At 59.3% G+C, this 20,303-nt stretch overlaps 7 protein-coding genes across 7 annotated transcripts; 6 read left to right on the top strand and 1 right to left on the bottom strand.

The window, feature by feature from the left end:
- Positions 1-9: 9 nt before the first annotated feature.
- Positions 10-1,696, top strand: ACA1_058290 (glycosyl transferase; the record flags this gene model as incomplete). Its single annotated transcript, XM_004339138.1, has 3 exons — positions 10-298; positions 414-1,037; positions 1,125-1,696. The coding sequence occupies 3 exons, from the start codon at positions 10-12 to the stop codon at positions 1,694-1,696; spliced, it is 1,485 nt and encodes a 494-aa protein (XP_004339186.1).
- A 463-nt stretch (positions 1,697-2,159) lies between these two features.
- ACA1_058300 (RhoGEF domain containing protein) lies at positions 2,160-8,650 on the top strand (the record flags this gene model as incomplete). The annotated part of the gene is made up of 18 exons (XM_004339139.1): positions 2,160-2,925; positions 3,064-3,356; positions 3,444-3,489; positions 3,619-4,386; positions 4,490-4,528; positions 4,620-4,795; positions 4,939-5,695; positions 5,868-6,005; positions 6,119-6,240; positions 6,375-6,461; positions 6,523-6,588; positions 6,708-6,815; positions 6,945-7,052; positions 7,138-7,296; positions 7,389-7,451; positions 7,560-7,695; positions 7,919-8,052; positions 8,345-8,650. The coding sequence occupies 18 exons, from the start codon at positions 2,160-2,162 to the stop codon at positions 8,648-8,650; spliced, it is 4,272 nt and encodes a 1,423-aa protein (XP_004339187.1).
- A 256-nt stretch (positions 8,651-8,906) lies between these two features.
- ACA1_058310 (uncharacterized protein) lies at positions 8,907-9,830 on the top strand (the record flags this gene model as incomplete). The annotated part of the gene is made up of 2 exons (XM_004339140.1): positions 8,907-9,107; positions 9,150-9,830. 2 exons carry the CDS (start codon positions 8,907-8,909, stop codon positions 9,828-9,830), a joined length of 882 nt encoding a protein of 293 aa, XP_004339188.1.
- Positions 9,831-10,051: 221 nt separating this feature from the next.
- ACA1_058320 (GPR1/FUN34/yaaH family protein) lies at positions 10,052-11,398 on the top strand (the record flags this gene model as incomplete). Its single annotated transcript, XM_004339141.1, has 6 exons — positions 10,052-10,181; positions 10,334-10,468; positions 10,565-10,681; positions 10,767-10,920; positions 10,992-11,139; positions 11,219-11,398. 6 exons carry the CDS (start codon positions 10,052-10,054, stop codon positions 11,396-11,398), a joined length of 864 nt encoding a protein of 287 aa, XP_004339189.1.
- A 408-nt stretch (positions 11,399-11,806) lies between these two features.
- ACA1_058330 (uncharacterized protein) lies at positions 11,807-12,286 on the top strand (the record flags this gene model as incomplete). The annotated part of the gene is made up of 2 exons (XM_004339142.1): positions 11,807-11,898; positions 11,956-12,286. Coding segments are annotated over 2 exons (423 nt in total), but the record flags the coding sequence as incomplete, so codon positions are not given.
- A 378-nt stretch (positions 12,287-12,664) lies between these two features.
- ACA1_058340 (Ser/Thr phosphatase family superfamily protein) lies at positions 12,665-14,987 on the bottom strand (the record flags this gene model as incomplete). The annotated part of the gene is made up of 11 exons (XM_004339143.1): positions 12,665-13,089; positions 13,161-13,288; positions 13,358-13,497; positions 13,525-13,614; positions 13,716-13,778; positions 13,862-13,969; positions 14,076-14,161; positions 14,249-14,370; positions 14,459-14,616; positions 14,690-14,806; positions 14,868-14,987. 11 exons carry the CDS (start codon positions 14,985-14,987, stop codon positions 12,665-12,667), a joined length of 1,557 nt encoding a protein of 518 aa, XP_004339191.1.
- Positions 14,988-15,093: 106 nt separating this feature from the next.
- On the top strand, positions 15,094-20,125 carry ACA1_058350 (LsmAD domain containing protein; the record flags this gene model as incomplete). Its single annotated transcript, XM_004339144.1, has 19 exons — positions 15,094-15,411; positions 15,517-15,627; positions 15,735-15,876; positions 15,973-16,072; positions 16,167-16,281; positions 16,377-16,498; positions 16,582-16,982; positions 17,049-17,174; positions 17,377-17,489; positions 17,586-17,688; positions 17,763-18,301; positions 18,363-18,420; positions 18,507-18,691; positions 18,722-18,733; positions 18,810-18,938; positions 19,013-19,417; positions 19,514-19,633; positions 19,710-20,006; positions 20,075-20,125. The coding sequence occupies 19 exons, from the start codon at positions 15,094-15,096 to the stop codon at positions 20,123-20,125; spliced, it is 3,447 nt and encodes a 1,148-aa protein (XP_004339192.1).
- Between the last annotated feature and the right edge of the window lie 178 nt (positions 20,126-20,303).

Genomic DNA, 20,303 nt, shown 5'->3' on the forward strand with positions numbered 1-20,303 from the left:
GTGGCAGAGATGAAGTACGGCGGTGCCACAATGCGGCCGAGGCTGGGTGTGTCGGGGCGGTCCAAGCGCGGCACTTTCATCAAATGGAGCATCTTGCTGAGCGTGCTGGGCCTCCTCTCATTCTACCTCTACGTCATGTTCGCGACCTTCCGAGGTGGGGATGCTGGCAGCACCCACCCTGTCGCCGATGCTCGCGAGCCGCAGGTGATCGATCCAAAGAAGCAGCAATTGGATGAAGCTCATAGAACCGATCCCATACTTCAGCGCAAGCGCAAGATCATCCTCTCCACTGGCCACGGTATGCTCTCTTCCACAATCTCTCTTCACCCCCCCCCCTCTCTACAAAGCACATCTCTGCTTTGCATCTCCATCTCCATCTCCATCTCCAACACTTCATCACCACTACCGTGTAGGCAAGTGGAACACGGGCGTGTGGCCTGCGTGGGGCTATGGCCAGACCGTGACGCTGAACTGGGCCGCCGCGGGCGTGGAGGTGAACAAGAAGTGCTCCATTGAGTGCGAGATCTCGCACGAGGGCTCCGCGGGCTACGCCGACGCCGACGCGGTGGTGATGGAGCTCACCAACCACCCCAAGTTCGGCTACGACCGCGACATGCCCATCGCGTGGCCCGAGGAGTCGCGACCCAACCCGCGGCACTGGTACACGGCCAAGGTCGACGGCCACAAGGTGCCTACCAACCTGCCCCTCACCGGCATCTTCTACTACGAGGCCGTACAGAGCTACCCGGGCTACACGGCCAAGGACCCGGCGATCAAGTCCCGCATCGACTTCTCGATGACGCCCGACCTCGACTCGACGATGCCGGTCACGCTGATCTGCCCGTGGGGCCACACCGTGTCCGAGTACCTGCGACCGCCGCCGCTCAAGCCATCGGAGCGCTTCATCGCCTACTTCAACGAGCACGGCATCGCGCCGCCGTTCCTCAAGATCGTCGAGGAGCTGTTCGCGGCGGCCGGCGACCGGATGCACAGCTACGGACCCTTCCGGAGCAATCGCGACATGCCTGACGAGGCCGGTACGCACACTTGTGGCCGTGTGTGTCGTGTGTGCCGTGTGTCGTGTGTCGTGTCGCTAATGTTGTTTGAACACATACGTGCTGTAGGCGGTAATCCCTATCAGCTCTCGCGTAGGATCAGCTTCATGGGCACCTACAAGTTCGTGCTCGTCACGGAGGCCCTGGTGGAGGACAGCTTCATCGCGCCCGAGTGGAGCCACGCCATCCTCGGCGGCGCCGTGCCCGTCTACATCGGAACGCCCAACATCGGCAACTTCGCCCCCGGGCCGCGCTCGTTCGTTGACATCCGCGACTTTGCGTCGGGCGCCGAGCTGTGGGAGTTCCTCCTCCGGTTCGACAACAACGACGAGGCCTACCAGCAGTGGTTCGACTGGAAGGCGGGCGCCAAGAAGGCCTACAAGGCCGACGAGAAGAGCCAGCACGCCGTCGGCACCGGCGAGGGCGTGCACGTCGATGACATCGAGGCCGAGGTGCTCCGCCGCCGCATGGTGCGGTGGTCCAAGCCCGTCGTCGAGCGGCTGCACGATCTCGATGCGGAGGCCGCCGCCGCCTTCCACGACACCGCCAGCATGGCTTGGCGCTGGTTCCGCGCCCACATCGACAACTGCGTCCACTACGCCGAGTGCCGCCTCTGCGAACTCGTAACCAAGCTCACCTAACACTCACACTCTCGCTCTCGCTCTCACTCTCGCTTCTCTTCTCTTCTTCACTTCACTCTCTTCTCTTTTCTTCTCCTCTCCTCTCACTTTACCTCATCGAGGCAAACAAGAATGGCTCCGTGATCTCACGGGCCGTGTGCACACACAAACGGCCACCTGGCTTCTTGAACAAGAAGGTGCTGGTGTCGACAATTAATTGAAGGGCCCAACAACGGTCACGAACTCGCCCGTAGCAACAACACATCAACAGCAACATCTCATCTTGCCAAAAAAGAAGAGAGAAGATCAAGGCGGGTGGAAGTCCGTGAGTGACAGGACAAAAGGAGAGAAAAAAGAGGTATGTTGCGGTAATTTGGGAGCAAAATCAAATCCCTCCCCTCTTATTTGCTGTTTTAATCTGATGATTAACGGGCCTTGCTTCAGGGAGGGAGAGGAAAAAGGCTCCTCTTCATAGAAGAGGCCCATGGCAGCGCCTTCGCCCTGTTCGAGATGCGTCGAATTGGGCCACGCGAAAGCCCAAGCGAAACAGTGCGCGCAGGGCTTCGAACAGCACGCCTGGCGTTCGGGCATGTGTAGGAACTGCAACCACTCCAAGAACTGCAGCATCCACACACAGGCCTCAGGATCAGATCCCTCGATCGGTGGTGCATCACCTCCCCCAGCCTCGGCCTCGTCTTCTGCACCGCTGCAGACCACCCCGCGCGGCCGTGCCTCGGCCAAGCCGGCGCTGTCGTCGTCCATGTCATCGCCACCGCCGTCGTCGTCGACTGCTACCACGATCACCCGGAGCGGCAGCTATGGCAGCGGCCTCGCCTCGCCCCGCGCTCAACCCGTCTCCACTTCGCCCCGCGCTCAAGCCCAGGCTCAGGGCCGCGGTGATAAGCAGGCGAAGCACGACGCGAAGGAGCAGGCAGAGAGGGACACGAAGCACGACACGACGGAGGCGAAGGAGCAGGAGAAGGACAAAAACAACGGCACAGCAGCAGCAGCGAAGGCGGTGGTGGAGGACGCGAAGAAGACGACGGCGACGACGCCGAAAGCGAAGAAGAAGAAGGAGGAGAGCAAGACGGACAGCCCGCGCAAAGCCACCAAGAAAGAGGCCAAGCGCGGAGCCGACACGACGCTGAATCTGAAGAATGTGGTGACGTCATTCCAGGCAGAGGAGGAGGGCGACGACGATGATGCGCCCAAGACGATCGTGTCCGCTGGTACCGTGGCCGGCCTCTTACGTACCACAACACTTTCGGTGGCTGACGCTCTGGTCGTTGTTGTGCCGGGTGTGTGTGCGTGTGTGCGTGCGTGCGTTCGTGTGCGTGTGCGTGCGTGTGTGTGCGTGTGTGCGTGTGTTGTGTGGGTAGCGAGTGCAGAGGTGAAGCGTGTGCAATCCATGCCCGAAGATGCCGTCCGCGGTGTGAAGAAGGACGGCAAGCACGGGAAAAAGAGCGCAAAGGATGAAGCGCTCGCATCGCCCGGTTTGCGGTCCGCCGGCACCGTGGGCCGCAAGAGCAAGAGCCGAAGGAACAGCGCCAAACCCAGCAAGCACAGCAAAATCGACGCACGTCGCACGCCGAGCGCGGGCGACTCGCAGGAGAATGGCTCATCTGCGGCGCCTCACAGCCCGAGACGCTGCCTGTCCGACACCGATCTCAAGGCATCCACGGTATGCGCGTCGTGAAGTGCAATTCTTCTGAGCTATTCCTAACACCACGCCACGCAACGCCACGTTTGATTTTCTCGTTCTTCGCAGAGGGAGGACGAAGATGCCGTGAGCGATAGCGTGGCCGGACTGAAGGGTTCGCCAACCATCTCAATCCAATTTCACACTCTTCACGTGATTGATATTTTTATATTTCTATATATATATATATATATAAAAAATATAGGAATGTATGTCTAAATTGTGGTGAGTGGTTCATAATCAGATGTGGTGATGAGTCCCTCGGTCAAGCGGGGCCGCGCGGGGTCGCCTCGGCCGCAGGTCATGGCCATCATCCCCGGGGATGGGTCCAAGGTGCAGGTCATCGTCAGCCCGCGCGCCTATCCCGAGGTGCACGAGATCAAGCTCGAGAGCAGCGGCAGCAGTGGCAGCGGCAGTGGTAATGGCGAATCGGCGGCGAGCCGAAGCGCCAGTACCGCAGCGGCGGCCGTCAACGACATGGTGGAAACGCTCAAGGCGGATGGCGCGGCGCCACCAAGCAACGGCAGCAACGGCAACAACAGCAGACGCGGCAAGAAGGCGAACCTAATGGACAGCAAGGGGACGCACCCGCCCTCGCCCGCCAAGGAGAAGGAGAAAGAAAAGGAAAAGGAAAAGGAAAAGGGAAGCAGGAACGGCAGCGACAAGCGAGACGGAGGAGAGCGAGAGAAGGAGAAGGAGAAGGAAAAGGAGAAGAATGAGGAAGCGGAGAAAGAGAAGGAAAAGGAGGACGAGGGGCCGTCGCCTTCGAAGGGCAAGAAGGCCGCCGCGGCCACGACGCGACAGGCCGGTGGTGACGAGCAGCAGCGGCATTCGGCGGTGCCGTTCCCGGTGAAGTCGATCCGGTCGGGCCACGGCAGCGGCATTCGGCGCACGATCGGCCCCTCGCGCGCGAGCCGCTCCAATTCGTTCGACTGGGCCAACAAGCCCGGCTCCAGCCGGATCGACAGCGGCGGCCTCGACACCAAGATCCCCTCCTTCGCTGAAACCAAAGGTACGTACCTCTACTCCAACTAGGACTACTACTGTCGTACCACCAGTCACTCCACTCACAACCGTCTGTCTGCTCGCCAATGCCTTTGCTCGCCTGGTCGCAGCCAAGAAGAAGAAAAAGGAGCGACAGCAGGAGCCGAGCGGTACGCAAACCATCTGACGTCATCATACTAGTTCAATTTTTCTTGTCACACATATGAATATGTTAACATGTTGTTGTTGTCGCTATGACAGGCGCGGCAAGGTCGCCGGCATCGGGACGGCCGGACACGACGACGCGACCGTCGTCGTACCCGCGCGGAACCGGTTCGGGTATCTCGCCCAACGCTTCCGCGCCGTACCTGCGTGCCGAGCTGGATCGGCTCCTCGGACAGGCCCAGGAGAAGGAAAAAGCCATGATCAAATATCGCGTACGCATCATCGCACGATCCACCATCGATTATTGTTTGTCTTGCGTGTTGTGCGTTGCGTGTTGCGAGTTGTGCGTTGCGTATGTTTGTGTGTGTTGTGTCTTTTTTTGGCTCATGGCCTATGTTTCTGTTTGTCCACACAGAGCGAGATCACGCGGCTCAAGCTGCTGAACGAACAGTGGAAGACGGAGGCGCTCGCTCTGCGCGAAGAGGTCCAGACTCTGCGCGAGATGTGTCGATGCGGCGCTCTGGCCTCGCCGTCGGCACGCACACCGTCGGCGGGCAAGGTTGGCTCGCCCGCCGCCACCATACCGCGCAGCTCATCCGGATCCGGCGTGCGCAGCAGCTCCAGCAGCAGCGGCAGTGGTACCTCTTCGCCGCTGGCTTCGTCGTCCAGCGGCGAGTCCAAGCAGCACGGTGCCCGAACGCCGCCGCCTCCACGGCCGCCCAACACGACCAAGCCCGCGACGACCGTGCCGGGGCGCCTGGTCGAACTGCGCCACGTCGAGACGCGCGAGGAGCGCGAGAGCCGAGACCACGACAACAAGCAGCACGTCCCGCGGGGCGAGGAGAAGGCAGCGGAGCAGACGGCCAAGGAGCGGCGGCACAGCGCCAGCGTGTCGGGCACGTCCAGGACCCCGGAGGCGGCGGGCACGTCGTCATCGCCCAAGAGCCAGCGACGAACGACCGACGGCAACCGAGGCTCGCAGTCGATGTCGTCGCCGGCTGCCTCGCCATCGGCGCAGCGGGGCGCGGGCGACGACGTAGTGATCTCGGCGCCGACGCCGGTCCACCTGGTCTCCTTCTCGTCCGGGTTCAAAGACTCCGGAGTCTCCTCGTCTCTGCCCAAGGACCTCTCCCTACCGCCGCTCAACCCGCCCGCGCCGCCAAACTTGAATGGTACGTACTCTCCCTTTCCACGCACGCACGCACGCACGCACGCACGCACGCACGCACGCACGCACGCACGCACGCACGCACGCACGCACGCACGCACGCACGCACGCACGCACGCACGCACGCACGGCTACTGTGCGCACTGACTGCGCAACCACCGCACCACGGCACACAGCGTCGGCTCCTGCGGTGCCGCAGTCGAACAAGAAATTCCAGCGTCTCCTCAAGAATGCGGCCAAGCGGATGAGCACGTCGGAGTACCGCAAATCGCAGAGCCTCAAGGGCGGCGAAGTGCGCCTGCTCCAGCAGATGGGTACGCCCGCCAGCCTCTCTTTGCATCACTCGCCTCCACATGGGTCCTTTCAGGTGCGCACTATTATGCGGCTGACCTGCGCGTGTGCGTGTGTCGTGGCGGCCCCTGTGCAGAGATGAGGGAGAACGTAGTGCGAGAGATTCTCACCACGGAGCGCAACTACAAGTCGTGTCTGTCCGCGCTCATCGACGAGTACCAGCAGCCGCTCAAGGACGCCATCGCCCAAAACCCCGACGTACTGCTCTCCACACATCTTCTGTTATGCGTGCGTGTCGTCGTGTGTCGTGTGTGTCGTGTGTGTCGTGTGCCGTGTGCCGTGTGCGTGTTGTGTCTCATCTCACAACTCATGTCGAAACGCCTCATGTCCAGGACTGGGACATCAGCCCAGAGCAAATCAAAACGCTGTTTTGTCAGGTGGAGGTTGTCATGAGCTTCACTACGGTGCTGCTGAACAAGGTACGTAGCCACTCGCCGCCGCCGCAGCCGCGATCCATTCACCATTTTCTTTCGTACGCAGTTGGAAGCGAGGCTTGACGACTGGAATGCGCTCACCTCGACGATTGGAGATATCTTCGTGGAGATGGTGCGTATCTCTCCGCATTCTTTCTCATGTGTGCGGTGCCGTGCGTGTCGTGCGTGTTGGCAGGTGTATTGACGGTGTGGTCCATCGTATATATTTTTTATGTATACATACATATATAGAGTGCCTTCATGAAGGTCTATCGCAGCTACATCGTCAACTACCAGCCAGCGCATGATCTGCTCAAGAAACTCAGCAAGGAGGACAAGAAATTTGCCGACTTCCTCGAGGTGCGGTCACACACACTGTCTCTCAACCTCGTGTCCTGTGACCGACACGCACCAACCACCGCACACGCACCACCGCACACGCACCACCGCACACGGACCGAACGCTCATCAGAAATCGCCTTTACACAGCTCGCGAACCAGAGGATCAACAAGCAGAAGCAATTTTTCGGATACGACATGGAGTCGTTCCTCATCACCCCCGTCCAGAGGGTGCCTCGCTACATCTGCCTCCTTCGCGTACGTCCCCCACCCTGCGGCGCAGCGCGCACGGCGATATGGGCAGTGCATAGGCCTAAAACGTCGTGTGTCGTGTGTGTTTTAGTCGCTGCACCAGTTCACGGGTCCCGACCACGAGGACTACGAGCTCATCGGCGAAGCCGTCAAGCGCGTGGAGGCGGTGGCCCAAGAGAACAACCGAGCGCACGCGGCCAACAGCAACATCAACAAGCTGCTGGCCCTCCAGGAGATGTTCAACGCACAGGTGCGAATCCACTCCCCCCACACGCGGGCTGTGTGCTCGCCTTGGCTTACGTTTTTCCTTTTTCTCTCGTTTTCTTTTTTTCCTCTCGACAGAACGTCAACATTGTGGAACCGAACAGGCGGTATGTGCACGAGGGCAGAGCCTGGATTGCTCAGGTACGCACACGCACACGCACACGCACACGCACACGCACACGCACCACCACACACGCACACGCACACGTACCACCGCACGCGCGCGTGGCTGACACTGACAGCACTCAGGTGGTCAAGGGCAAGGTGACAAAGGAGGAGAAGCGGCGGTACCTGCTGCTGTTCTCGGACCTGGTGGTTGTGGCCAAGACCAAGGAGAAACGAGTTTCTCGCAGGACCACGACCAACGTCACCAAGGAGGCCGCACGTTCGTGCCCCTCTACTCCTACATGTTGTTGTTCTTGTGTTTGTTGTGCGTGTCGTGTCGTTGGTCGTGTCGTTGGTCGTGTCGTTGGTCGTGTCGTGTGGTGTCATGTATCGCGTGTCGTGTCGTGTCGTGTCGTGTCGTCGTGGTGCGCTCTCAATGCGTACGTAGTGTGTGTCGTGCCGTGTCGTGCCATCAGCGAACTGACCCACCGCCGGCGTTACAGCGATGTCCCCCGGCGGGCAGCCGGTGACGCCCGACTTGACGTTCCTGTACCAGATGGACCTCCAGGGCATGAAGCTCTTCACCGAAAAGCTGGAGCTCATCCTCAACAGAAACACCGATGACCTGCAAGTCCAGGTAAATCAACGCTTAAGCCGCTGCGTGTGTTTCGTTCGTGTGCGCGTGTGCGTGTCGTGCGTGCCGTGCGTGTTGTAAGTCGGCACCTGTCAGCTGATTACGGACTCGCTCCTCCAGAACGCGTTCCTCTTGGTCACCCCCGAGACGACGTGTTTCATTTACACGGCCACCTCACAAGAGAAGCAGAGGTGGATCGACATCCTCAACAAGGCACACAACACCTCCCCAACCGCACGCACGCGCACGCACGCACGCGACTAACCTGTAATTGTATGGGTGTGTGTCTGCGCAGACGCTGAACGAATACGGCGAAGAGTCCAAGACCCGCCCGCGAGCTGCCGAGGCGGCTCCGCGCCCGACGACGCAGAGGAATTCGCTCTTCAAGAAGCGGGCGTCGATTGGGCCCTCCAAGGCCCGCGGCGTCAGCAAGTCCGTTGGCGGCGGCCAGCCGCTCGACCTCATCTTCTCCGCCGGCAGCAAGGATGACGTGGGCGAGCAGATGAAGAGCCCACGCAGCAGAGAAGACGAAGTCGAAGGGAAGGAGTCTAAGGAGAAGGACAAGGACAAGGCAACCGAATCCGATGCCGTGGGCGTGTAGTGTAGTTGAGTTGTTACTCACGCACCCCTTGTCCTTATTTTTTTATTATCAATTGTATATTTACACCACACCAAAAAAACTCAATAATCTTGTTTTTATTTATTTAGTTATTTGTCTACTATTAATTCTATAATTATTTCTCACATTCCATACGTTAGGTAGGATTCGGCCGAACTGTGAGACGACAGAAAAAGGTGGAGACAACCGCAGTTAGCCCATCATTTTAGTTTGTACCAGTGACAGCTCAACAAGAACCATGCAGCAGGACCCGCCGACCGACCAGCAGAGCGTCCGCTGCGCCGGCCTCACCTTTCGCCTGGAGCCGCGGTCCACCGACGGCAAGTCCCTCCTGGCCATCACCGCCGAGCACGCCGCCGACCCTCTTCACCCCACCACCTACAAGCTCGACGTTCCAGGTGAGAAGGTGGCGGCCACCACGCACACCCTCTGCCAAACGGTGGCCCACCTGGCCGAGGGGGTGGGGGCGGCCCTGCGGCAGACCAACGGTTGGACCGCCGCCGTGACTGTAGACGCCAAGCGCCAGCAGGTGCGGGTCACAGTGCGCCACGCTCTGGGCTTTCGCGATGTCGAGTTCGAGCTGGTGCTGTCGGGCGAGCAGCTCAATGTGAGCGAGCGGCTCGACCAAGTGCTGCGCGTGGTGGGTCCCCGCACCAATGATCTCCTGGCCGACCGTCACCCCAACATCGACCAGTTCCACGGCGGACTCGGGGCCGTGGTCGCCCGGCCCTGCGGCCTGCACGCCAGCGTCACGACCGGTGTCGAGTTCACCGCGGGCCAGCACTACCTCGAGTGGCGCCTGCTGCGGTGCCTCAACAACGCCTGCATGCTGGGCGTGGCCGAGTACCCGCTCCAGGTCTTCACCCCATACCCCGGCAGCGCGGCACTGACCAGCGGCCGGTCCCTGTACGGCCACAACGGCCACCTCTACCGCGATGGGGCAAACGCCCCCTATGGCCTGGGCGTGTTCGGGCCGGGTGAGTATGTGGGCGTGCTGCTCGATATGGACGCACGGACGGTGGCCTTCTCGATCAACGGGCGCCTGGGCGATTCCCTCCCCCTCTCCGGCAAGGGGGGCCACTGCTTTGTGGCCACACTCTACACGCAGGGCGACGCCATCGAACTGTTGCCCCAGCACTGCTGGCATCGCTACGCGCAGTAGTTCTACCCCCAATAGACTTTCTTTCTTTCTTCCCTCGATTCTGTTGCGTTGCCATGGAACACCCCACTGCAACTGATTGGAGGCGCAGTTGAAAAGGTTGAATTTCGCGGAAAACTGCATCAATGGTAAGTGATATTTCCTTATGCGTCATAATTATGTGTGGGGAAGCAGTGCTTCTTTTCATTCTCACTTTCTTTTTGTACAACTAGCGGCTCTACAACATGGGCGACCACCACGATGACCACGATGACACCGCGTACCTCCTCAAGTCCGGCCGTGTCCACCTCTCTCTCGAAGAACTCTCCAACCTTCTCCGCTCAGTCCAGAAGCCCACCAACGCACCCAAGTCCGGTACTAGAGGAAGCACACTTTTTTTTAAATTTTCTTTTTTTTCCAGATTAACATTATTTAGTATATATTATTTTTGTTTTTAGTATATATTATTTTTGTTTATTTTTCAAAATTCTAATAATAATATGTTGGTGTAGCGCTGGGCAACCCAGGTCCGTTGGGGCTGGGCGGCTTTGCGCTGACGACGATGACCCTCTCCATCTACAACGCCGGCATCCTCACCGACACCAGCAACATGGTCCTCGCCCTCGCCCTCTTCTACGGCGGAATCGCCCAATTCATCGCCGGTACGCGTGTGCGGTGTGTGCGGTGATGCGTTGGTGTGTGTGTGCGGTGTGCGTGTTCGTGTGCGTGTGCACTGACACGAAGACACACTTGTGTAGGACTGTACGAATACAAGATCTCCAACACGTTCGGCGCCACGGCCTTCTGCAGCTACGGCGCCTTCTGGTGCAGCTTCGCCACCTACGTCTACTTCATCGTGCCCCACCTCCCTCCCGGTACATCAACCAAACGACACGCAGCACGACACGCAACACGACACGCACTACAGAGAAGAGAGGCTGACCTGGTCTGTGCGCGCAGACAAAGTGCACGAGGCGTCGGGTCTGTTCCTGTTCATGTGGCTCATCTTCACACTCTACATGACCGTGGCGGCGCTCCGAGTGTCGTTTCTTCTGGCCGCCCTCTTCTCCGTACTCTCCGTCACCTTCGTGCTGCTGGTCATCGGCGACTGGGCGTACGTGTCGTGTCGTGTCGTGTCGTGTGTGTCGTGTGGCGTCGCGTCGTTGCTGACTGGAATGGCCGCAGTGAGCTGGACGGTGCGAAGAAGGCGGGCGGAGTGCTCGGGATGGTCACTGCCGGGCTGGCGTGGTACGGCAGTGCGGCCTCCGTCATCAACACCACCTGGGACCGCGAACTACTGCCCCTCGGCCTCTGGGTGCGACCAAAGCCCAAGGTACCCACGCAACACTCACGCACACGCACACGCACACGCACACGCGACATGGTACTAATGTGGAGGCTTGCACGTGTAGTACCGTAAGGAGAACACTGAGACGGTGATGCCGCTGCTGGAGCTGACCACCATGTCGTCAGAGTCGGACGACGAGGACGTGGAGAAGGGCAAGGACCGCCACCGCCACCACCACCACAAAGAGCGCGTCTTCCTCTCATCGGTCAAGGAGGCCCCCGCCAGGAAACAGTCTGGCCACTAAGACACAACACATGACAGAGCTGAGAACCACCACGTACTTTTGATCTCTTGCCAAAAGGCTGTGTGCACGCGGTGTGCTCCGCAGAAACCGACGCGGCGGTCAATCTTTTACGATGACTACGTAGGTCCTACTTGCCTTGCTGCTGGCCTTCTTCCTGGCCGGCCCTTCCGTCTTGGCGAATATCGAGCCAGGCACAGACAATCACTTCCATCTCATAACACATTCTCTTCCATCTCAGAATCTTCAATGGGCTGACGTTTTTTTAATACATCAGCACTTGTAACGGCTGGAAACAGCACCAGAGCCGATAAAACCCAAGCCATGAGCAGCAGTGTGACCCATGAACTGGTACATACGAATCATCCAAGCTCGTGATTTCGATGTTGTTAATTTAAAAAAATATTCTTATGGATTGATGAACGATTTTGTAACAGGATTCCTTCAAGCTGGAAATTATGGAGAAGCTGGCAGAGATCTCCGCCAGCATCTCCATCTTGCAGGTAATTTCCAATTCTTACTCTCTTATGGCAAGTTACTAACACTTCTTTGATTAACAGCGCTCTTCCCAAGCACCCAACGAAGCTCCTTGGTGGGGTGTTTTTGTGCCATACGGCATGGTTTCTGGTCCCACACACAGCAAGGGGGCAATTCATCAGCAACTTCTACACCCTCCTGACTGACATTGGTCGCGGCCTTAGCGCAGTGTGGGGATCGATCACACTTGACAAGCTGCGTGAAGTAGTGGCCTACCTCATCATCCTCTTCCTCCTTCCCAATTTCCCTCTGGTACAACAGCTCTTGGCCAAGGCTGTCAAGATTGGATCAGACATCTCATCTGCAATAAATGCTTGTACATATATTTTTATTGTTATGCTTCACATTTGTTGATCTTCTCTTGCTGGTCCACCCACTGTCTGTTGGCCACCTTGCCTGTATCCACTTCATCCATGCCACAAAGTGAGTGGTAGAGCTCCTCTTCTTGGTGTGAGGGAGTGCCAGCAAACAGTGTGTGCTGTTCCAGTAAGGTCACACACTGCAGCAACTCATACACCCACCTTGCCTGATCAAGCACAGTGGAAAGGTTGGAGTCAGCAGACACCACCAACAACAGCACAACACAACACACACCTCATTCTCCAGGGGTGTAGACTGGTGTGGTTGAGGGGCAACTGCAGGCTGTCATTGGTCATGTCATTGGTCAGGCAATATATAGTTGTGACTAAATAGGTCCTAAGAGATAAATACCCTACTTGTTGCTGCACATTATTAAATAGCACCATCAAGGTACAGGTTGATCTCTTCCTCGTTATTCTTCTCCTGGTGGTGGTCTCCCACCCGCTGCCTCTTGGCCGCCACATCGCCTGCATCAACTTCATCATCGCCATCAAACGAGAGGTCAATCTCCTCTTCGTTCTTGGCGTGCGCAGGAGCGCTGGAGAACAGCAGGGGAGTCGCTGTCGGGAGATGGCCCACCGTGAGCCCCAACGGCAGCAGCGAAACCGCCACTGGGTGGTGGTGGTGGTGCAGCGGTGGTGGTGGGCCGCCAGGCTGGGGCTGGGGCTGGTGGTGTTGGTGGTCTGATGGCAGGGACGCGGCCGCCGGGTCATAGGCGAGGAAGAGGTCGGGCAGGTCGAGTAGTTCCAGAAAGGTCGTACGCTGCGGCGACTCGCACAATACGCCCGCCTGCTTGCCTGGTTATAGTGGAAAGAGTCAGCGGACACGACACGAACAACGGAACGACACACGACACAACACGACACACCTCTTTCTCCGGGAGTGTAGACCGGTGCGGTTTGGGTAAAATTGAGGGGCACGCGCAGGCCGTCCTTCTTCGCCGCGACACGCTCTCGGATCCACTCGCGCTCTTCTTGCGTGGGCCAGTAGTCGAATCTGGGACAACCCACGCATAGCACGTCAGTCATGCGCGTGTGCGACGCGATGAGTAAAGGGGGCACGCACCGCTGTGAGGAATGGGGCGTCGGCATGTGAACGGTCCCGCGCCGAAACGAGAGCAGGTGATTGGTGGACTTCACAATGGCGAGCCACTCCTCGTCGTAGGCCAACTCTCTCGGACCCTTGGCTTCGGGAAACTCCCACACCTGCAGAAAGTCGCGGTTGGGCAGGACTTTGTCCAGGGCCAGGAATTTGGTCACTTGCCCGCTGGCATGCTGAACCACTGCCGGGAACTTGACGTGCATGTGCGCCGAGAACCAGTACTATTCACACGACAACACACACACACACACAACACACACACAGCGAGAAAAACGGTTAGATTCGAGGAATTAGGTTCACTCAGCTAAGTGTGGGCGCGTACGTCAGGCTGCAACAAATTCAGGAGCTCCTCAGCAGGTGGCGATCCAAACACGCCCGACTCAATCTGGGCCGTGCGAAGGGCCTAAGTGAGCGATTGACTCGACTCCCCGGCGAACTGTTTTTCGTGGTGTTCAAAACGACCCGTACCTCGCCTTGAAGGAAAGGCTTGGCCCGCAGCAGTCTGCGAAGGTCGCCGTAGTGGGCGATTCCCCGCGGCCAGTCGTGCGACAGCATCACGTCGAGGCGTTGGGTGAGCTTGGGAACAAACATAGAAGGGAATGACCGTTTAGATTGGAGCCGCAGCTTCATCAAACTGTGCAGACTGAAGAAGAAGAAGAAGAAAACGTAGTAGTAGTGGTACCTGCTTGAGCTTGAATACTTCAAACTCGCGCACGTGGTACACAGAGCGCATGGTGTCGTTGCTGTAGGGCGGCATTTCGTAGTGCCCTGTGCGATGCGCGCACACGTGGGTGGCAGGTCAAACCACTGACCACGAGCGGGCAAGTGTGAGGTGGGACACCAACACCCGCGTACCCTGCTTGTAGTCGAACTTCTTCCAGATGCCGGACAAGCCGCCGATCCGCAGGCCGCCGAAGTTGACCACGCCCGACATGCCCAAGAAGTAGATGTTGGGTGCCACCCAGCCACCGTAGTAGCTGTGGTATGTAACGTGCATGTAGCGAGAGTCAGTAGGTTCGCGTAGCGCCTCTCAGAACTTGGGCAACAACAACAACAACAACGTACAGCTCTGTGAGGTGGTTGGAGGCTTCGTGGTTGCCGCCGATGAAGATGGTCATGACGGGAGCCACCTTCTCGCCCGAGTAGTACTTGTAGAAGGTGTTGATCTCGCGGTACTTGACAGGGCAGGCCAACGCGTTCAAGTCGGTCATGTTGCGCACGGCCTGTGCACCAGCCACGGCACCCCTGTCAGCGAAGCGCGCAACGAAAGGGGGGAGGGCAAAGGCGCGGGCCTACCTGGAAATCGCCACAGCACAAGACAAGGTCGATCTTGATGTTCTGCTTTTGTTCGAGGAAGACGATAGATTCGTACATGGCGTCCAGCTCGCCATGGCAGCACCCAATAATCACTACCTGCAACCCCACCCTTTATTGCTGAAATCTACCTCATGATGATGGATGGCAGAAATCGCACCTTGAGTCCGGTATTAGGATCGGTCACAACCTCTGGTGCCAGCGACGTAGTAGTGGCCTCTTCGCTGCTTTGCTGCACGCCTTCCGTTGGCTCCGCAACCGACTCTTGCTCCACTTCCATTCTTGTCGTGTATAAATAATCCGTAAAAATTCAGAAAATAATTGAAATTATTTATTAACGCTCCATTTCGCATTTAGCATCACACATTCATTGAAGGAAGGAAGCCATGTCACAGAGCGGATCGCCTCATCGCAGCCGCAGGAAGGATAACACCTCGCAGCAGGGTTCGAGGGACCAGTACTCGCGCGGCAATGCTGGCAAGTCCTCCAACCCGACCAAGTCGTCATCACTGGCCAAATCGGATAAGGCCCATGGCGGTAAGCACTTCTCGAATGGTGGATCCTCGGGAGGCAGCAGCGGCAGCCACGAGATCAAGGTCTCCCGCAACCCCCAGTCCTACACGAGCGCCGTCAGCAGATATTCGGATTCGGACAACATCGATGGCCCCTCCGAGCGCACTCACTACATTGCCATGAATCTCATTGTACATCCATCCCCCCTACCAAGTCTTTTTTGTTTGCATATTCCTGCGATGTGCTGAGGCTGATCCTTCATCTTTGTTTCATCTTTTGTCCATTTGCCTCTGCAGGGCCAGCAAGTGCGCGCGGTGCTCAAGGACGGTACCGTCTACGAGGGCCTCTTCCACAACCCCATTTTTGATCGAGGCTTCGGTGTGGTTCTCCACATGGCCAGGAAGAAGGTGCCCCCCTACTCTTACTACTTCTTCTTCTGGGTCTTGACGCCACATCTTCTGTTTGGCTCAACTCTTCAAAACTGTTGCCTTTGCCTGGTTCTCTTTCATCGCAGGAGAGCGGCGACTCTGGGGTGATCAGGACGCCGCCGATCGACGTGGTCACCGTGCAGCCGCAGGACCTCGTCATGCTCGACGCGCCCGAGGTGGCCTTCGTCGAAGACAGCGCCGAGTTCAAGAAGCAGATGATGCGCGAGGGTACGATATGTCTCTCCTTTCCCTTTCTCTTTCCCTCTCGCCTCTGCGTGCAGTACACAACTCACGATCATTGTGTTACAGGTGGGTTCAGGACAGACACAGAGATCAGCGGCCGGGACTTCAGCGAGAGGGAGCTGGTCCCCTGGCTGGCGCCTGAGGAGGCCGGCGGTATGGGCGGGCTTGAAGAAGATGCAGGGTACACACAACACACACAACACACACCATTCACTTTGAGGCGTAAGTCATGAAGAGTGGTAATGCTAAGTCTGCCTTCAATATCGGTCGCGCAGTGCCCGCAACCGGTGGGATCAGTTTGAGGCCAACGAGAGGTTGTTCGGCGTCCGCACCACCTACGACGAGAGGTTCTACACAACCGAAATTGACAGACAGCGCGTCTCTAGAGAGGTGAGACACCCTTCTCGGCGCCAACCCACCCCCTTGTGTCACGGCCACTTCTCCACTCCGACTCACACAATCTCCCATCATTGCGCAAATGAAAGGTTGTGGAGAAGGCCATCCGTATCGAACGCGAGATCAAGCACCAGACGACGAGCAATTCGCATCTTGCCGAGGAACGTGGCATCGTGGCACCCAAGGACGACACCGAAGATGAGGAGGACAAGTACGTACTCCCAGTACTGGTGGCCGTGGGTGGTGATTGACAGAAACTGACGTATTTGCACGCCATCATCATCACCGTATCAGGTATTCGTCCGTGATCCGCGACCAGAAGGGTCCCGGACCCAAGTTTGGCAAGCAGGACGCCAAGGGCAACTCGGCGTACGTGGTGCCGGCCAAGCGGAAGCAGGGCGGCGAGGAGCCGTCGGCGGAGGAGCGCAATAAGAAGCCCGAGAACGACAATAGAGACAAGGCGCGGGAGCACGAGTTCAAGAAGCAGCGACAGAGGGAGCTGGAGATCGAGAGGGAGCGCGAGCGCGAGCGTGAGAAGGAGAAGGAGAGGGAGAAGGCGCGACAGAGGGAGAGGGAGCGGATTGACCGCGAGCGGGCCGCCAAGGGCCTCCCGCCGTCGTCGCCGTCCTCCAACCTCAGCCGAAGCGCCACTTCCATCGCAAACCTGGCCGAAGAAGGTATCTACGCCGAACGAGGTGTTTTTGTGAACCATGTGTGCGCGTACGTACTTACACGTTTGCTGTGGCCGCAATGCAATGCAGCTCTCAGTACTTCTGGTGAACGCCCGCGAGCTCCCTCGTCGCCCAAGGTGGCGAGCCTGTCCAACTCGCCTGGATTCCGTCAGCGCTCGTTCTCGATGTCGAACCTCGGCGCGGCCACCGCTGCCGGTACGTACGCACGGTTGCGGATTGCGCGGCGCTCACATTTAAGCTCTACATGCGTTCATTCCACCACCGCTTCTATATCACCGACACTATATAACTCGGCATTCTCTCCATCTCTTTGTATGCATGTACAACACACGCATGTACATATTCCCTATTTCTCGATCCATCTATACGTGGGCCCGTTGGCTGCTAATACGCAAAGAGGGATCGCCTGCCGGCAACCTAGACCCCGACGACCCGCAGTACATCGAAAAGCTCCGTGTCAGGCAGAAGCTGCTCGCCGAGATGCGTTCGCAGGGCGTGGAGCCTCGAGCTGTACGTGCCACACCCCCTTCTTCTTCTTCTTCTGCCCTTGTGCGTGCAGCTCTTTGCGCTCGTGACCAACTCTGTGTCGTGCAACGGCCCGATTAGGCACCGGAGAAGCTGAAGGCCGAGCCCTTCCACTCGCCCATTGTCGGCCGCCCCGAGCAGATCAAGTCTCTCGACCTGTCTCCCGCCGTTCCTCGCGTCTCTGGTACTGCGGCCATTCACGCTCTCTCGACTGAGGCCTACCCAATTAACTTTTTCAATTTTTCTGTGTTGCCACAGAGTCGGTGCTCAACGAGTTCCAGCAGTTTAAGGACCGGAAGCGCTCGCTGTCGAACGCGTCCCCGGCGGTGCCCAGCAAGCAGGATATGGTCAACTTCTCCAAGGAGATCGAGAAGAAGACGTCGGCGCCCAACTCGCCGGCGCTCAGGGCCAGGCGTGGCGAGCACCAGATCGCGCCATCGCCGCTGTCGCCGCGCTACGTGCTCGACGCCACCGCGGCCAAGCTGGAGAAGGAGGGGGAGGCCAAGGGGTCGACGACCACTACCCCGGCGCCTGCGTCGGCGGTCGCAACGCCGGTCACCACCCCCGCCGCGGCCACACCGGCTGCCGAGTCGCCCGCGTCGACCAGCGCCGCCACCACACCGCGCAAGAGCGACGCCGCAACCGCCGCTGCTGCCGCCGGGTCGGACGCGGCCAAGCCGACCGCAGCCGCTGCCACCGAAGGTGCGTCGGCGGCCGAGAGCCAGCCGCCGCTGTCGAAGATTCAGCCGCCCAGCATCAAGTCCAAGCTCAACCCCTTCGCCAAGGCCTTCACCCCTGTACGTTGCAGCATCACGTTCACTTCCCTTCTAATTAGCTAACTCCCCCCTCCCCAAACAGAAACGCCCGGCTGCGGCGGCACCTGCTGCCGACAAGCCTGCCGGAGCCTCTCCGCCTGGTGCGTACTTAACACCTGTGCATGCCACGTGTCGTGCCGCGTGTTTTGTATGTTCTTCGCCTTAACGCTTTTGCTGGGGGAAACAGGGAGCGCTGGCAAGCCGACGGTTGACATCAACATTCCGGTGAGCAGCTTCTTCTCGCAGGGCATGCGTCGTCTTCAGGACAACCCGGAAGACCCCGAGCAGGTCGCGCCCGTGTGGCCGTACGGCCGTGTGCCCTACAGGCAGGAGGACGGCGGGATGCCCATGGAGGGCTACCCCTATCCCCCGGTGCCCACCATGTCTCCTCTTCCCCCGCAGGGCCGCCCAATGGTACCTCCGCGCTGTGTGTGTGTGTGTGTGTGTGAGTGTGTGTGGATCGCCTCACCGATCATCCGCTTTATTTTAGGGCTACCCCGTGTCCTACGTCACGTCTCCGCCGCCGCAGATGGGCTCCGGCCAGCCGGTCATGATGTTCCCGCCCGGCCAGCCCGTTCCTCGCGGATTCGTGCCGCAGGGCTCCATCCCCGGCGGACCGGTATTTCCTTTTTTTCCCATTTATTCATCCATTTACTTCACTACTTATTTGTTCTTAAACAAAAAAAAACACAGGGAGTGTACTACCCTGGAGGACAGCCCTACCCGCCCCACATCTACTCGGGGCCGCCCGGTGCCGGGCCAGCGGCTGGCGGGCCGATGGGTCACAAGGGCCGCATGGGGGGACCCTACCCGGGACCCCACGGCCACGTCCCGCCGCATTCGCCCCACGCGCCGCCGCACTCGCCGCAGGGTAACCCCCAGCGCGCGGGGGGTCCGCAGGGTGGCGTGCCGACCGCCGCTGGTGGTCAGCCCGTCCCTCTGGCCGGTGGTCCCCCGCAGGGCTACAGCGGGCAGTTCCCGCCCAACTCGCCGCCGGCCTACGGCGTGCCGCCCCCCGAGCACGGCGCCCCGCACTCGCCCCACGCTCAGCCGGCCTCTCCCCACTCGCCTCACGCTCCTCGCGCACAGCCGCACATGGTACGTTTCACTTCACCACCCGCGCCGTGCGTGTGCACACACCTCCGCACACACGCGCCGTCGGCTTACACAGCTGTGTGTGTGGTGTCGCATCAGGTGCCTGTGAGCCCCACGCAGCCGATCTACTCGTTCCCGCCCGCGCCACACATTCTTGGCGACCCCCTGGCCGTCCCGCCCGGCCGTGGACCCCACCAACCGATCCCGCAGCAACCGATGGTACGTCAACCCACCCACCCTCCCGCCACCGCCCAGCCTGCGGTGCTGACCGCCTCTGCCTCCTTCAATTTAGCAGGTGGTGCCGGGCATGGCTCCACGAGGAGGCTATCGGTACCCGCAGGGTCCGCCTCCGCAGATGGCCCGGGGAGGTGGAGGAGGCGGCAGCGGCGAATACATGAACGCGCGGCCGGAGGGCGGCGGCGCGCCCAACAAGTCGCCCGCCCAGGCGCAGCCCTTCCACCCGCGCCAGGGCAACCCGAACGTCAACGCCGGCGCCTTTTACCCCGGCCAGCAGCAGCAGCAACAGCAGCAGCGTGGACCCAACCAGTCGCGCGGTGCCGCTCAGGCTGGCGGTCCTCAGCAGCAGCAACAGGTAACCCGTCGCCTTCCTCTCAGTGTAGATGCTCCTCCTCTTCTTTCTTATTGATTTCTTGTTCGCAGGACAAGGAGCGCTTCAAGGTGCCCAACACCGACGTCCTGCCCCAGCAGTAGGTGTAGGGGTGGTTGCCTCTGGCCCGTGGTTGGCACCAACCATCCGACCAATAAGAATAAAAAAATGTATAAAAATGCCGTGTGTGTGTGGTGTTGCTCTTTATCTTCAGTGGTGTGGGTGGTGAGGTCGCGGAAGAAGAAGAAAAGGGAGGGGAGGAGGTCTTGATAAAGGAGCAGC

Source organism: Acanthamoeba castellanii (assembly GCF_000313135.1).
Source record: "Acanthamoeba castellanii str. Neff unplaced genomic scaffold scf7180000084599, whole genome shotgun sequence".
NCBI lineage: Eukaryota > Discosea > Longamoebia > Acanthamoebidae > Acanthamoeba > Acanthamoeba castellanii.